Consider the following 15,306-nt stretch of genomic DNA (forward strand, 5'->3'; position numbering starts at 1 on the left):
TGTCCCTTTGGGCTGTACATTTTTCACTATACCTTTTATAGACTGAAACCATTAATGGAGAAATAAGAAGAGAAATAAGGATAATGAAAATAATTAGCTCCTCTGTGAAGAGGGGATGAATGAGTGAAGATCAGTCTCCAGCAGGAAAAGTCCCTTCCTCACAGCACAGGAGGAAGTGGCCTTTATATGTTGCTGCCACAGTGAGAGGCCTGGCGCCGGGGGAGAGCGTTGAACGTATCACGTCTCATGAATCCGCTGACTCACCTCTGACAGCACCACTGATCCCGAGAGTCCGTCTGACTCAGTGGTGTGCCATTTGATCAGACAAAGTGAAGGGTACGTACATGTAACCTTGTCATAGCTCTAAAGCTCTGCTGTCCTCTGGCAGAAGAGAAATGATCCGCCTGTTTCAAAAGCCATTCACAAGCTTCTGCCACGCACTGCTCTGCTGTACAACTGCGCCAATTTGCTTGACAGAAAAACAATCTGCTGGCAGCCACATGACCCACCGAATGGTCAGCGGGATAATGTCAGTCCAAAATCGCTCACCCAGCCCCTCTGTTGATAGGATCCGTTTCCAAGTCCTACTTTGAGTCTTCTCGCTGGGGATCATCCTTAAAACCGGCTGAAAAACGCTACACATTCAGGGCCACAGCCCCAGATAAAGTGTCAGAACAGATTTAGAGAGATCCCTCTCTGGCTCAGTGCAAAGCTGATGTTTTCAGATGTTCGCCTCCATCTCAAACTGCAACCTCCAGGGGTTTTCAGGCATAAAACGTGTGACAGGAAAAAGGCACGCACAGAACGCATTATGAGGCCTTAGTGTACAGGCATTGTGCCGCTGGCAACAGGATGCTCCTCACTGCATTGTGTCTCATGCTGTGGACAATACATGGAACTAATAATGCCTTGAGCTTGTCTGGCTCACTGGATGTCAAGTGTGTGTTTAGAAGACATGGACCGCGCCTCTAGTCCCGAAATCTTAGTAAATCTGATCGCAACAATGAGGTCACACAAAATGTAGGCGTCTTTCATGCTTTTGACACAAACAGGGCTGTAATTGTGCTCCCAAAGTCAGACAGAAAATGACCGTTTGTCCACGAGACAGCTCTCTATCATCATAAAATGTGGTGCCAAGCTTAGCGTTTATGGACCTACAACACGGCAAGGGGGCTTAATGTTTTCAAACTGAACAAAGCGTCATCATTGCCATTATCGTCACACATGATCACCTAAAAATGTCATTAGCTGCTCACTGTAAAGCCGCTAGTGAGAAAGAATAATCTAGAAAGATGCAGATTGTTGTCAGCTGTTGTGTGGCCTCAATATACACCAACCTTCCCCCGGGGCTACGCTTGCTGTGACACACAGGGCGAGGGAGAGAGAGGAAGACGTGATGATGGGTGACATGACTCACCTCCTCCCTTCAGGCTGCCCAGACTGGCCGAGCTGTCCGACTGAGAGTTGCTGGCTCCTTCTCCGTCTGAGCCCGACTTCACTCGCTTCTCCTTCTCTGTGCCGGGAACAACGCGGCATAGAGGAAGACACAAAGGAAAAGAAAAGTCTGTGAAGACAAGCAGACTAGGACACTGGAACTTGTGAGCACCGGGTGAGTGCCCTTGCAGTGCATCACTAAAGGAACTGTTTCCTTTTCGTTTCACTACCCAAGCATGTAATGTGTGCAAACAAATTAGCAGCAGTCAATTGGCAGATAAAGTTAAGCTGGCTGAAACTGAGAGGCAACAACAAAGTCATACCGCAACTGAAACCAGCTGTCATTGTATTTCCTGCACAACACTGATCTCTAACACTCAGCCCAGACTGGTTTCAGGGCCAGTATCTATCAAACATTTCAGAAGCGCCTTTGACCTAAGCTGAGATTTAAACAAGCACTAAAAGTACTAAATCAGCGTGAGACCATAATTGTATGCATAGATCACATTGGTGTGGGACGATCAAAAAATAAATAAATGGCATTGCAATTGTGCTACTGTAGACGCATGAGATGTACTGTTATCAGATGTACTGTTATCAGATGAACTGTTATCAGATGTACTGTTATCAGATGAACTGTTATCAGATGTACTGTTGTAAAGCCTATGTAAATACTGCCCCATCGAGCTGGAATGGTGCAGCTTGTAATAATTTGTAGCAGAGCAGTCACATTTCATCGTAGTTATTTAAGACAAATATTACAGCCTATTATTTAAAATAACCTCACAGAAAACAATAACATATAAGACCCTATAAAAATACCTGCTGTTATTAAGTTGAAATACCCTTCATTATCATTACTATCCAGCCAAATAAGCTCGAGTGTGCTCTCACTGAGGACCAGTCTCCGTCTGCACGTTATGAGGCACATAAACACATTCAAAGTTTGAAATATTACCACAGAAGCTGCATTTTCCCTTTACAATAACATGTCACATTGTGAAGCCAACAGTTTCTGCAGGGGCAGCAAGTAGATCCCTGTGCGTCCCACACAAGGCGTCAAATATTGCTCAATGTATGAGTCACAAATGCATACATTAACACCCATCTGTGTCTTAATTAAGATATCACCCTTTCCCATGGGGTTAGGCAGATGCACAAACAAACCACACAAATCACACAGAAAAACATGAGGACGCTGACTCACTGCAACTAACACTTTAGTTTCACATTAAAAGGCAGTTTCTGTCCGTCCTAAACAGACCTGCTTGCAGCAAGAAGGTGTTTTTAATTCATCGACATTCTTGGTCCAAAAAAAAAAAAAAAAAATCCCATTTCCCATGAGCCCAGGTATCTTAGTGATTGCAGTGTTACAAATATTTCCCCGGGCACCTGTGTGTCCCCCATGGCCTCTCAGGGGCGTAGTTTTCTGTCTGACTTGAGAATTAGACTCCTGCTAAACACGGAAGCAACTTGAAGATATACCAGATCAAAGCTAGCTGCTGTGTTTACAGTGAATATTCTATGAACAGAGATGGAAGCTGTATCATAGGAAAGTATGTGGGTCAGGATGTGGTGGAGCCACTGTGGGTGGTGGTGGAGAATTTGCAGCAAACTAGACAGACATACTGTAGATACCCCCTCTTCATCCTGCCCTGATCCTCCGAGGTCTTGTAACTTTAATGAAACAGTCGACAGGATGTTTTTCTCCTTCTCCCTGTCTCTCTCTCTTCTTCTCTGCCACCAGAGAACATCACTACTTCTTTTTTGAAAAAAAATGTCTTCCCTTCCCCTCTGTAACCCCCCTGCTACAAGCGAGGCATCAGTTCTTTATCAGCGACATTGCTTCTGAGCTTGGAGAAAACAGCTCGGCAAATTAAACGGGTTACTGGGCCCGCCTAGAAAATGTGGATGTGGAGAGGTGAAGAGAGAGACTAGAGAAGGAGAGAGCAGTGAAGGCAGATTTCATACTCCACAACCAAACGAAGAGGCGTGAGGAAAGGGGCCCGTGGCCTTGATCTTAGGGAAAATAATCCCTCCCCGAGATGGAAATGCGCCCACATTAAAACATTCCTCAGCACCACAGCAGGAATAGAAGACGCAGAGAGGGAAGGGGTAGAGATGTGGAGTAAATAAAAGAGGCTGCTAGAATTTTCATACAGTGCAAGTGTGTGTCTCTAAAGGACTGAATAAATAAACTCGCCTCTGCGCCAGACAGGATCAATGGCACCAACACTGAATCTGTCAGGGGGTTGAGCTCCCGCTGACACACGCGCACAATCATTTTCCTCTCTCTCTTACACACTCCCCACCCCAACACCCCTCTCTGCCACACCTTTCATGCTCTCCTGCGCTCTCTCCTCACCCCACCTCCCTCAATCTCTCTCCCCTTCTTCACCCATCTCCCTCTTTATAATAAACAGAAGCGCGTGCACGTGTGTGTGTGTGTGTGTGTGTGTGTGTGTGTGTGTGTGTGTGTGTGTGTGTGCCTCAACAGGGGGTGGGAGGGGGTTTAACGTGCCAGGTGCAAAACAAGACGGACGGCAACAATGGATAATCACAAAAATTCAAAGAGCCTCTACAAGGCAGCGCGCATGTAAAGATGATGAAGATGGTAGGAGGGAGGAGGGAGGGAGGATGAGGGGGGGGGGGGGGTCATGATGTACAAACCAATATTAGGTGGCAAGAACTGCTCATTTACACTGGAGTCAAACATGCAGTAAATTACATGCATGTTCTGCTGAGCTGTTCGAAAGAATGCGTGACACCATCATCCTTACACAGCACTTTGCCTGCTGCGTCCACGGCGGCGCCTGAACACACCGCACCGTCTCCTCAGTGTGGGCTACTATTAAAAAAAAGGGGGGGGCTTTACGAGGTTGACATGAAACAGGAAATTCTAAATATAATCTAATGTGAAAAAAAAAAAAGGGAAACTCCCACAGCTCCCAAACAGAGTCCCTTTCTCACAGTAAGAGGAAACAGAGGATTTAATCCAGTCGCCCACCTCTGCTTCAGGCTAACTTTAAATCCTCTCCACCCCTCCCCACATCGATACCTAGATGAGTCTTTAGCCGTGACTGAGTTCTCTGTAATAAAGAGGCGTCACTAAAGTAAAACAGGCCTCGGTGCTCTCTGGGTGATGATTTAACCACTGTGGAGGGACTGGTGCAATCAATGGGGACATTCCTCTACTGTATGTGTGTGTGTGTGTGTGTGAGTGTGAGTGTGTGTAGGACAACAGTGACTGGCAGGAACAGCCTAACAGTCCTCCTGTATTTCATATGACCCCTCCAAAGGGTGTCAAGGCCAAGACCAGGAGGACATCAGAAAATGAAAGTTTCCACATTGGACAGGACTGGGTGGAAGAGTGGATCATTGTTTGGCCACTAAGAAGGGAGAGAAAGGATGTCCACGGTAAGTGGAGAGAATAACAACAGTGGGGGAGGAGAGGGAAGAGGAGAGGAACGTTTTCACTCATCCGTCACACTCCTCTGGTCGTCGGGGGTGACCATGCGTACCTTCCTTGGCAGCCTGCCAGAATTCAAACGCCACTCTGAAAGCCTGAGCCACTGTTAGGGTTACTGCCTGGGCCTGTTGGAGGGAGGCAGAGAGACAGACAGCAGTCACACAGAGAGGTTAAGAGGAAAAAAAAAGGACGATGAATAATACTCGTAACATGCATCTGATCCACGGAGGAAACTCGAGGAAATCGAGGAGTTATGGCCGTGACAAAACAGGAACTTGTCACTAAGTTCTTCACAGACACTTGAAGAGGAGGAAGAGAAACCAGTGAGCTCCATGACGAGTTGTTTGTGTAACTGGGAGGATACGTGGCCTTTTGACCAGAACTAAATTAGTGAGGGGAAGGAAGAGGAGGGAGTGGCTCACTCGTTCTGCAAACCTCCAGGGATGGAGGGAATGCCAGAGAGGGATGACAGCCTCCCCGCCCTTCATGTTCTCACTCCTCGTCTTTCTCCTGACTTCATACTTGGACATTTGCACACATACATGTAAAGTGGGGTCCAAAGTGGCGGTGCAGTCCTCCTCAGGTCTCGGCTTCTGCATGAAGCGCTTTCCACAGATTGCCAGGAGCAAAAGCTGATACCTGAATGCAGAATCCCGCACCGCAAATAATCTGTAGCCTTTATGGCATGAAAGGAGTACTTCTAGGTTTAGGAAAACCACTTGTTTGCCTTCTTGCTGAGATTTAGTCGTAAATCCCAACATAACCATTCCATAGTCTATATGCTACATATAAGGCACAGCCAGCAGCTGACCTGGCTCTTTCCAAAGGTGAAACATATTCACCTGCCTGCCTGCAGGTGTGCAGGTATTTGTGGGAATATTTCCCCCAATCTTAAAAAACAAGATACAAGTGCTAATAGTTTTTAAAAGCAGGATATTTTTGATAGGCTAAGCATACACTAGGTAGCAAACAAGTGTATTCCCATAAATGTTAAATAACTCCTTTAATTGGAAATGAGAAATAGAAAGAGCAGTAAATATTGGATCCAGTTGTTTTCAAACAGCCTGCACTCAGTGGGAAACTCACAGAAAGACACAGAACTGCATGAACTCATTTACATACCATTTTTCTCTTAGTGCAGAGGAAGGCGTGACACTCCAGAGTCTCATTGTGTTGGCTTTGGACGATGTAGGCAAACACTTTGTCATGCATCTTGTCCGCTGTGCAATATGATATTCTGAAAGACACACACACACACTTTAATAAAAACTAAGTCTATGACTATAGTCATCACAGTTCAAAGTGGGGCCATTGTGCAACTTCATCTGCACTAAGCCCTTAAGCCAGTACAGCAATCTGATTTAAACTGTCCATTCTAGCATTCATCTTAACTGTTGTAGAAAAAAATAAAAAATCCCTGGTATTTTTGAGGCCAGCTGCACTTCACAATCTCTCCGCTCAGCACATGATCAAACACACACTCCAGCTGTGTGCAGGTACTGAGCTGAACAGTGAACTGAACACGTGGTGGACATCTGTGCCGTTCCTTTCTGCTCTTCAAACAAGTTACAAACATCACACTCCCACTGTGTCCACCTGTTTAAAAACCTCGACACACGCAGTTTTAAATGACACCTTTCAGATTGGGCCCGGGCCCTGTAGGGTACACGAAAAGGCTCGTGCAGACAGAGGTGATTGCTGCCGTCTCGTTGGGGCGTAGAAGGTCGTCGTCTGTGGTGAGATTGTTTCTTCTGTGTTGCATGTGAGAAAGGTATCATTCTTGTCAGTCTCAGGTGCAGAGAGGGGATTTAAATTGAGCTGTAATGCTCCACAAATAGCCTTTCTCCACTTTTTGATCATCATGTCATTATTGTAATATCAAAGTGACGGGTACACTGGCCAGTTGGGGAGGGACAACCAAAACGACGGAGGAAGGTTATAATGAATGTCTGCCATCTGTCCTTCCTTTCCCCTTCGGGCATCATCACTGTGCTCAAACTTCACTGTGGCACACTCACACACTCTGTTAACTAATGACTGAGGAGTGTGAGGTGTGGAAATAATAAATAAATAAACACAAGGGAGGAAATGTTTGAAGAGGTTTAAGAATCACAGCTGCGTTCTGCTCAACACACCCAGGATTTACGGGCAAATGTTTTGGAGGGAGGGCGTCGGGGAAATTGGGTGTCTCTGCAAATCCATTTCTTTTATTGGTCATCCATCTTCTTAGCAGATGTCTGGGGATGAGAGCTCCAATGGGGTGCGAGATACAAGCAGCTGCTTTATGTCTTCACACCATCCTGAGGTCACAGCTGAACTCACCTCACTCAGTCAGCCTTTTAATCGCTGTAGTATTTACCTCATATTCTTCACGTGAAAGAATCCATTAATTGGTGCAGGTGCATTGTCAAAAAGGGGCCTGTATGCATTGGGTACTCTTGAACACCAGCTACTCACCACAACTCAGATGTGTTCAAACTGTGAGGCACAGAGGGAGAGACATGAGGGAAAGATACTGCGTGAGGTGAAAGATATAGGTGCATGTCGGTGTTTTAAAAAACAACACAAAGTTGTTTGCCTACACATTTGACCCTGACGCTATTAGCAGCAGCACAGTTGTGACACACTGCTCATGGAGGCTATTAAGGTACTTAAGCTGCTTCTTCAGAGTCAGTCAAGTCTGAACACACAGACATTGTGCACATATTGAGATTCAGTGTAACTTATACTTATTGAGCTTTTTAAACATCCATTAATCCACAAAGCAATCATGACAAAAATGCTGTTTAAGTCCAGAACATGCCTAAAAAAAAAAGTTTTTTCCAGAATCAAAGTAATTCAGTGAATTAGTGAGTGCAATCTCTGTATCCATGGACATATTCCCCACAGACACTGAAAATACTTAGTTGTACTTTTAATGGTGGGAGGGGGCACAATGTCAGACTTTGAAAGTCCCCATTTAATCAGTTGCAAAATTGCTAAGTCATTTTGATAATCAACTAAACACTAGAAGTCATTTTTTCAAGCAAAAATGCAAAAACTTATCTGATTCCTGCTCCTAAGATGTGAAGATTACAGAGTGGACTGTTGGCCACACAAAACAAGCAGTTTATAGACCAAACAATGACTGAAAACAGTAATTATCTTGAGCAGCAGTCCTAATCATCAAAATCAAAAAACTAATAGTAATAATAATTGATCTGAACAATTGATCTGTAAGTCTGGAGGCACTTAGAGCTTACAGTAACATACACACCCTGTCTATTCAATTTGTGAGACATTTGTCGTTTCTTATTTTGCTTTTCCCCTCTTTTGACGGACTTCTGTGTGCAATGTTCCTCAGGTTAAATCTGAAAAAAAAAAAAACAGCCCAGTGATGTAGAGACCAGATTTTTAATATAGATAAAATGCTGCATGCCTGAGAAATTAACTCCATCCTGATTGCTCCAAGCTGTGCGGCCGAGAGATTGAACAGGTTTGAAGAATGGAACAGAAAAATAGAGGAACATCTCAAGGTGACTCTGGAAAGCCAAAAACACGGTCAGCGTAGACAACTTGTCACTCAAACAGTTCTGGGGTGGCTGACAACAAGTGAGACGATGTCCTCAATCTGCCAGCTTTTAGAGGAAATTATTCAACATAAGCCTGCTCATGCTTGGAAAAGTGATGGAAAGTCCCGTCTCTGCTTGATATGTAGACTTGAAAAGTGATTCAAGCTTGGCTCATAAGCTCGAGGCCAATGAAGGTTAGGCAGCTTTAAGGGTGCAGGCTGTGGCAGGCAAGTGAGATCTGTAGGCATTTACCAGAAACAATGTGTGTGTGTGTGTGTGTGTGTGTGTGTGTGTGTGTGTGTAGCTCAGACATACAGCTGTTATAGTGCTCCCAAGAGAGGTGAGACTGATGAGATATACTGCTGATAGGCCAAGTCCTCTCACACACAGAAACTATTTACACCACACCTCCTTACACTCCAATCCATCCGGAGACAGATGGGAGCAAAGAGGGAATAATAACTTTTATTGTAGGTGATGAGGACAAACTTCGGGCGAAAGCGTTTCTTAACCGGAGCCGCCCAACTCAGTCTGGGACACAAAATGTCCTGGACAGTCGCAGGAGGATGGCTGACCTGTATATGGAGATGTTTTCTATCAGATGGTTAGAGGCACTGTCGTACAGGATGATTCCGCGTGGGGAGACCTGTAATGTGACTTTCTGGAGTTTTTTTCCACTGGCTTTGGCCTGGAAGGAAGAGAAGAAGGAGAAATGAGGAAACAGAGAGATAAGAAAGGGGAAAAAGACAATCTAGCTAAGAGTCAACCTTGCATTCATGTAAATTACACATGCTAACCAATATTCAAATATTCAATAAACAATCAAGTCAGAAGGAAATCTTCCTGTCATCAAGCTTTCATGGAGTCCAGACTGAAAGTCAAATGATGCCAATCAAAGGATCAGCTTAATACTCAGAGATGTGACAGACAGAAAATAATCTGAGCTGCTAGCTTCATTAGTAGTAAGAAGTGCACATGCCATAAGCCAATTAATAAGGACATCATCTAAACAAACACAAAACTTTAAGAGGAGATTTTTAAGAATATTTAACACATGTGTGAGTCAGAACCTCAGACGCAGCAACTCTGAGTAAATGACATCTTTTCCAACCACGGCTGGGCAAAATATTACTTTACACCAAGTGCACCTATTACACAATATAGCAATTTTAAAAAATATCCCATTCAGCAGCCTAACATCCTTTGCAGAGCGACACCAAGGGCAGCCAACAGATTAGGTCCAATCAGAGCCTCTGCCTTCCTCTCCATACATCACCGTGTCCCAAGTCCCACCACTCTGCCGCCACTAACTTCATTATCCACTGAGCTGCCAGATCCAATAACATTAAGCCTTTTCCACCATGATAAAGCTGGCTGAGCCATATACTGAGCAGCAGGGTCCAGCCTAATTGCAGCCTCCTCTAAATGTCAGCCTGAGCCCCAGGGTCTAGGGGGGGGGGGGGCACTTTTTACTGAGGTGTCAGTCAGGTCATGAACAGGAGAAAACTACCAGATGATCATGACTTCCAAACAGCAAAAGTGATGATGTGGGAAAGACATTGTAAGTGTCAGAGAGAAAGTCATTTTCTGGGAACAGTTTTCTAAATAGCAGTGCACTGACATGAGATTTCTGGTACTGTATGTTTAAGCTCTTCCATTTGTGTGTGTGTGTGTGTGTGTGTGTTGTCTCTCACCGTGGCCACTATCCTCTTGACAGCAGCCGCAGACAGCTCCTCTCCTTTGGGCTGCTCAACCATTGTGACCCCCAGGTACTTGAGCTGGAACACCATGCCCTCCAGAAGGGTCTCCCTCGTGTCCGTCCAGTTCTCTGGAAGCTCTGCAGGTGACAAACACACACCACTGACACTTCTGCCCACCTCACTCAAATCGCAGATAGCCACTACACGTCCTATCCAGACAGCCAGAAATCACAACCCTTTGCTTCTCTGATGTAACTGATAATGAATCCTTTAAATTTTAGCTCTTGACATAAAAAATGAGCATGGCTATGTGTCGTTTCAGAATGCTGTCTTTGTAGAGTCTTAACATAGTTCAAGGGTTTGAGGTCTGTGGAAAATGGGGGGCTAAGTACCTCCATGCTGCAAACACAACACTTTGTGCAGCAGCTTCACAGTTCAAGTCTTCAAGAGGAGACTGGCATTGGGAGGCAGGAGGTGTTGAACTTTGCTCACCGCTGGTGGCCTAGTTTAAGTTTATGAGGTTCAAACAGAGGTTTTTTTTGGCAATGGTTTTACCGCTTTACACACGTAACCTGTAACCTCGTTAGATGAGGAGATGCAGGCACTTATTTGCAATTTAACCTACAACCACTCCAGACTCTGTGGCACTAAATTAGGTCAGGTTTTGAAATGTCAATGTTTTCACAGTCAGGAGTCAGGAGATAAAACTGGTCTCTCTCGACTGTTTGCCAGAACTCATTTACAATCCTGCCAACTACTGCCAGTGAAAGTCATTCATAAAACATCATCTCCTCCAGCGTACTAGACAATGATACTCATCCAGGACTCAATATTGTACATTTTTGTAGAGAATGAAACGCTGTGGTTTTATTTCTTTTATCAGAGGCTGCCGCATGAGCTGCTCAAGGCGATGTCCTTCTCATCATATCATATTATATCATATCGGTGGGAAGACAGCAGGGGGGGGGGGGCTGGTCACAGGACCAGAGAGGGAGCAGTGAAACAGAACAGAACAACTTGTGTGAACTGACCTGCCTTCAAAATAACACCAAATCATTAGGATTAGTGTTCGATTTATGCTGACAGTCCGCACACAATCTTCAACATTCAGCAGTTTTCAAACAGACCAGATGTGAGTCAATCAGAAACCGGCCACATAAACAGTTTTCTGATAAAGCCAAAGAGGTAACAACATTTCTGAGAGGAAGTTCCCATGATTGGACGACAAACTGCTTTGTCAGTATTCAGCAGCCATTTGCTCCAACAATAAACATGCTAACTTCTCCTTGAAGCTCATAAAAGGTTTATGGAGTTGCCACTGTGAGGTGTGATAGTGAGTGGGGGCAGAAACATCCAATCGTCTCCACAGACAGTTCATCACAAAGCAAAACCAACAACAACTCATCCTCCTGGGTGGGCTTCATTGCACCCGGGATCTTCAGAGTGATCTAAATAGAAACATGTCTGTGTCCAGGGAGCCATGTGCCGCCGGCTGTAAATGGTAAAAAAGCTTACGACGCTCTCGTGGGTCTCAGGCTCTGGGTTAAACCGAAACTATTCTAGATAATTCTAGAGACAAAGATGGTTCACTGAATGAATAGTTTGACTCTAGTTGTACAATAAATGTGTGACAGTTACTTAGTTACTTAGTCCACAGACAGAAAACTGCAGGCTGCAAAGATGATATTATCTCCTCAAATGTGAACATTGGCTGGTTTTCTTAGTCATATGTGACAGTAAACTGTTTTGGTCAGACCAAACAGGCATGTGACTGAGATTTGGGGCTTTTTTTCTCACAACTTATAGACTGATGAGAGAAAACAATCTGCCAATTATTCAGTAATGATGAATGTGCTAGCACTCAAATAAAGATTTAAGTTGTTTAGTCCATTACAGCCTGAGTGCTTTAATTTTCTTTGGGTACATTGTTTTTATGTATTTTAAATTCACAAGCTCATTCTAGGCACAATAAAAGGCGTTGCTTGCTTGCTCATTAAAAACGGTTTCAATTAAGTTTTTACTGAGAAATACGTTTAGTATTCTATTAGCTTTTAATGATGAAACAGGTTTTGATTAGCATTTCCAGTTTACAATGTCCACGTAGAAAAAAAAAAAAAGAGAGAATTACAAAAAAACTCAACGTATAATCAAAAGCTTACTTCACTGTGGTTTTTCTCTACAACTACACAATACCATTCATCTGCAAAATGGCCCAGTAGTGGGCCCAGTAAGTGAGGTATTTTTAAAGTCTTTTGAAGGCATTTAGACTTCGTGAACACTATCACTTAGCTTAAGAACCCATATTGTTCAGGGAGCATAAACCACTTGGAAATGGCAGCAGAGGCTAAACTATAATATTCCTTTCTTCTCCAGCCAAACCAAGCCAACCATGAGTGGTTATAGAGAAGGGTTTATAATGTTCTAAATGCAACTCTAACCAAACCCATACTTAAGTAATGGGTGAGTCTGACAGTGAACGCCCACTCTAAGGTCAAGGTCTCTGAGCTCCTAAGTGTGGGGAACAGATCAGGCTGTGCTCCTCTGCGGATCCTGCAGTTACATTAGTGTCCGTATAAGTAGCACCCTGACTGTAATATAATCTGCGGCAAGAAATCATTAGCTCCTATTCATGACCTAAATCAAGTTACCAAGTGGACGATGAACGTCCATTACGAGGTGTGGCCACTTAGGAGATTTGCAGACAGTTACATAAATAGAGGGGTAACATAGGCTTAACCTCAGCTAGCATGACACTTCCAGCCTTTAGTGCTCTCTCTGTGCGGCTTGTAAAAGCAACAGTGAACCGGTGAAGTCCAGAGATTTTCAGTGTTTACTAAAGGCTACAAGGCTGACAGGCCTGCTACAGTGAATTTCAACAATCTGTCAGATGTGCCATGAAAATGCTGTGAGTGACTCAAAGCTTAGGAGAAATGTCATTCACATAACACACATAGCTGCAACAACGGGCGGCTCCAGCAAGATATCAGAGGCAAGCCTCTACACTTCGACTGCCCATACTAATGCTTGCAAGAGGCAAGTCTCTGGGGATGACCAGCAGTTCACCCTGACTGCAGAGTGTTAGGAATCCCTCATCCCAAGAGATCCTGAGGAGGCGACTGCGAAACTAAACCATGCAGATGACGGGAATCTTTAGTCCAGCCTGCCTGGAATGGAGGAGTAGATAAATATTCTGCAAAATGAAACACCTCTGAGCTGTAGTAATTTTAGAGAGCAATGAAACAACAGCTTTCTTCAAAAAAAAAAAAAATCACACAATGGCAATTCATATGAGCAATTCATGAACCAGAGCTATTTTTAGACTGGTGCATATACCCAGTGCTGCTTTGTATGGAATAATAATCCATTTTCATATTGGTCACATTTGCATTTACACAACCAACCCCCCACCCAACAGCACCACGGGCAACAGCCCCCTCCATGGCTGCTCTCTGCAGCTGCGGTGGTGATTACAGCAAACTTCAAAGGCTTCTTGGCTACGCTGGAGCTCTGGCTGGTCAGTGAGCGCTGCTCGTCTGGGTGACACCGCCTGCAAATGAGCCAGAGAGAGAGCAGGCAATGGAGTGCCTGCGTTTGCTGAGGGAGGGGGGATAGAGGCAGGTAGATGGGCCACAGCTGCTGCCAGCATCAGTGAGTGAGATGTTTGAGGGTTTGTTGAGCCAATTACTTCAAAGAATAATAATGAACCAGTGGCGTTCTTTCGGTCTTGTTCTGGCTCCTGCTCGGCAAGTCGTCACAGGGCCAGGTGCCAGCACACAAATCCTCTGGACAACTTCTTACAGCTGCCCAGCTCACCACCTCTGCACACAGGCACGCCATTACAGAAATATCAACCACACTACAACACAGACTCATGCCAGGCATCTGTCAACACTGGATTAACTACCAGATGAGACTCATGAGGGCTGGTCTTCTAAATTAAGATTAGTTACATTAAAGGCCTCAGACAGTAGGGAAGATCCCCTTTGCTCTGTCATCTGTATTTTGCTTTAAAAAATTAAAAACAAATCCAAACGCCCTAAAGCACCATCCATTGGAGTTCTTCAGATAACCTCACACATGCAGTATATCCATATCCATGCACATGTTTAATAGTTACAGGGAGCTGGAATACTTGCAGACGATGGCTCCATCAGAGACACCAGGCCTCTTTCAGTCACTGTTTATGTCTGCACTTGTGACACATCAGTTATGCCCCGATTCAGGCCAAATGTACCAAAGCCTTCTTGCTCTGCCTCGTTTATCAAGGATGCTCTCAGAGCTCACTTGTGAGAACTCACTGGAGTATCCCAGCATGCACTTTGCTTACTGGAACATTTGCAGCAGCAAGCTGGTCACTGCAGAGATGACTGGCTGGTCAATGGCCCTCATCATCATCATCATCAAGTTTGGTGTCAGAGATTAAAACATGGTATTAGCTGTTATATGTACCGATCATGACACACCTAAACAGAAGTGACTAGTAGTTTATTTTGTATAATTTAAATAGACATTATGGTGAGGATAACAAGTGTATCTATTGACTGGTCAGCACAGTGAAAAAACTAGCTAAACTCAGCTTTCAACTGAGATTATTTTTGTATTTATGTTGAGTCTTATCACCAGAGCCTGGCTGGAGATGTCAGTAAGGGTGCAAGATCCAGAGTCCAAACTTGGTGTCCTCTGTATCAAGAGAAGTCCACAATTACTCACATCACAATGAATTTCAGCGAGTGGAGAAAAGGTCTTTCGGTTCATTAGTATAGCCTTATATCACATGCAGGTCTCAGTTTGTGATGCAGCCAAGCTCTCTAAGACAAGGAAAGGCTCCATCAAACCTCCGCACACAGAAGGATAATAGGAAAATGATAACCAAGTTATAGTTCTAATTTCCTATAGACAACATGAAACATAAGTTTACCTTCCGTGTGTTTAAGCTGTTGTGGTTAACTTTTGGCCTATTCATAATCACACACTTCATGTGTAGTTTGTGATGTGTGCCATAACCCTCCACAAAACCCAGTTGTAAGTCCACTCTGCCAGTCAGATGGAAACTTGCGCCCATCCCCTCAGTCTCCTCCTGCCTCAGACAAGTCTAAACACTCTACCGGCAAAGCTCGGGTGGAGAAGAGGAGAGGAACAAAGCAAATACAAG

General features: G+C 44.4%; 2 protein-coding genes across 4 annotated transcripts in view; both read right to left on the reverse strand.

Annotated features, from left to right (window-relative positions):
- maco1b (macoilin 1b) overlaps positions 1-15,306 on the reverse strand; it is a 194,812-nt gene that overhangs the window by 152,967 nt on the left and 26,539 nt on the right. The window lies entirely within an intron of this gene.
- Positions 1-15,306, reverse strand: part of ldlrap1b (low density lipoprotein receptor adaptor protein 1b) — a 31,256-nt gene that overhangs the window by 5,966 nt on the left and 9,984 nt on the right. For both annotated transcript variants that reach the window (XM_070842963.1, XM_070842962.1), the window contains exons 2-6: positions 10,149-10,291; positions 9,030-9,142; positions 6,026-6,140; positions 4,956-5,028; positions 1,418-1,513 (exon numbers count right to left, since the gene is read on the reverse strand). In XM_070842963.1, coding sequence (XP_070699064.1) covers positions 1,418-1,513; positions 4,956-5,028; positions 6,026-6,140; positions 9,030-9,142; positions 10,149-10,291 — 540 coding nt within the window. The remainder of the gene's footprint in view (positions 1-1,417; positions 1,514-4,955; positions 5,029-6,025; positions 6,141-9,029; positions 9,143-10,148; positions 10,292-15,306) is intronic.

The sequence above is a fragment of the Pempheris klunzingeri genome, chromosome 13 (genome assembly GCF_042242105.1).
Source record: "Pempheris klunzingeri isolate RE-2024b chromosome 13, fPemKlu1.hap1, whole genome shotgun sequence".
NCBI classification, from domain to species: Eukaryota; Metazoa; Chordata; class Actinopteri; order Acropomatiformes; family Pempheridae; genus Pempheris; species Pempheris klunzingeri.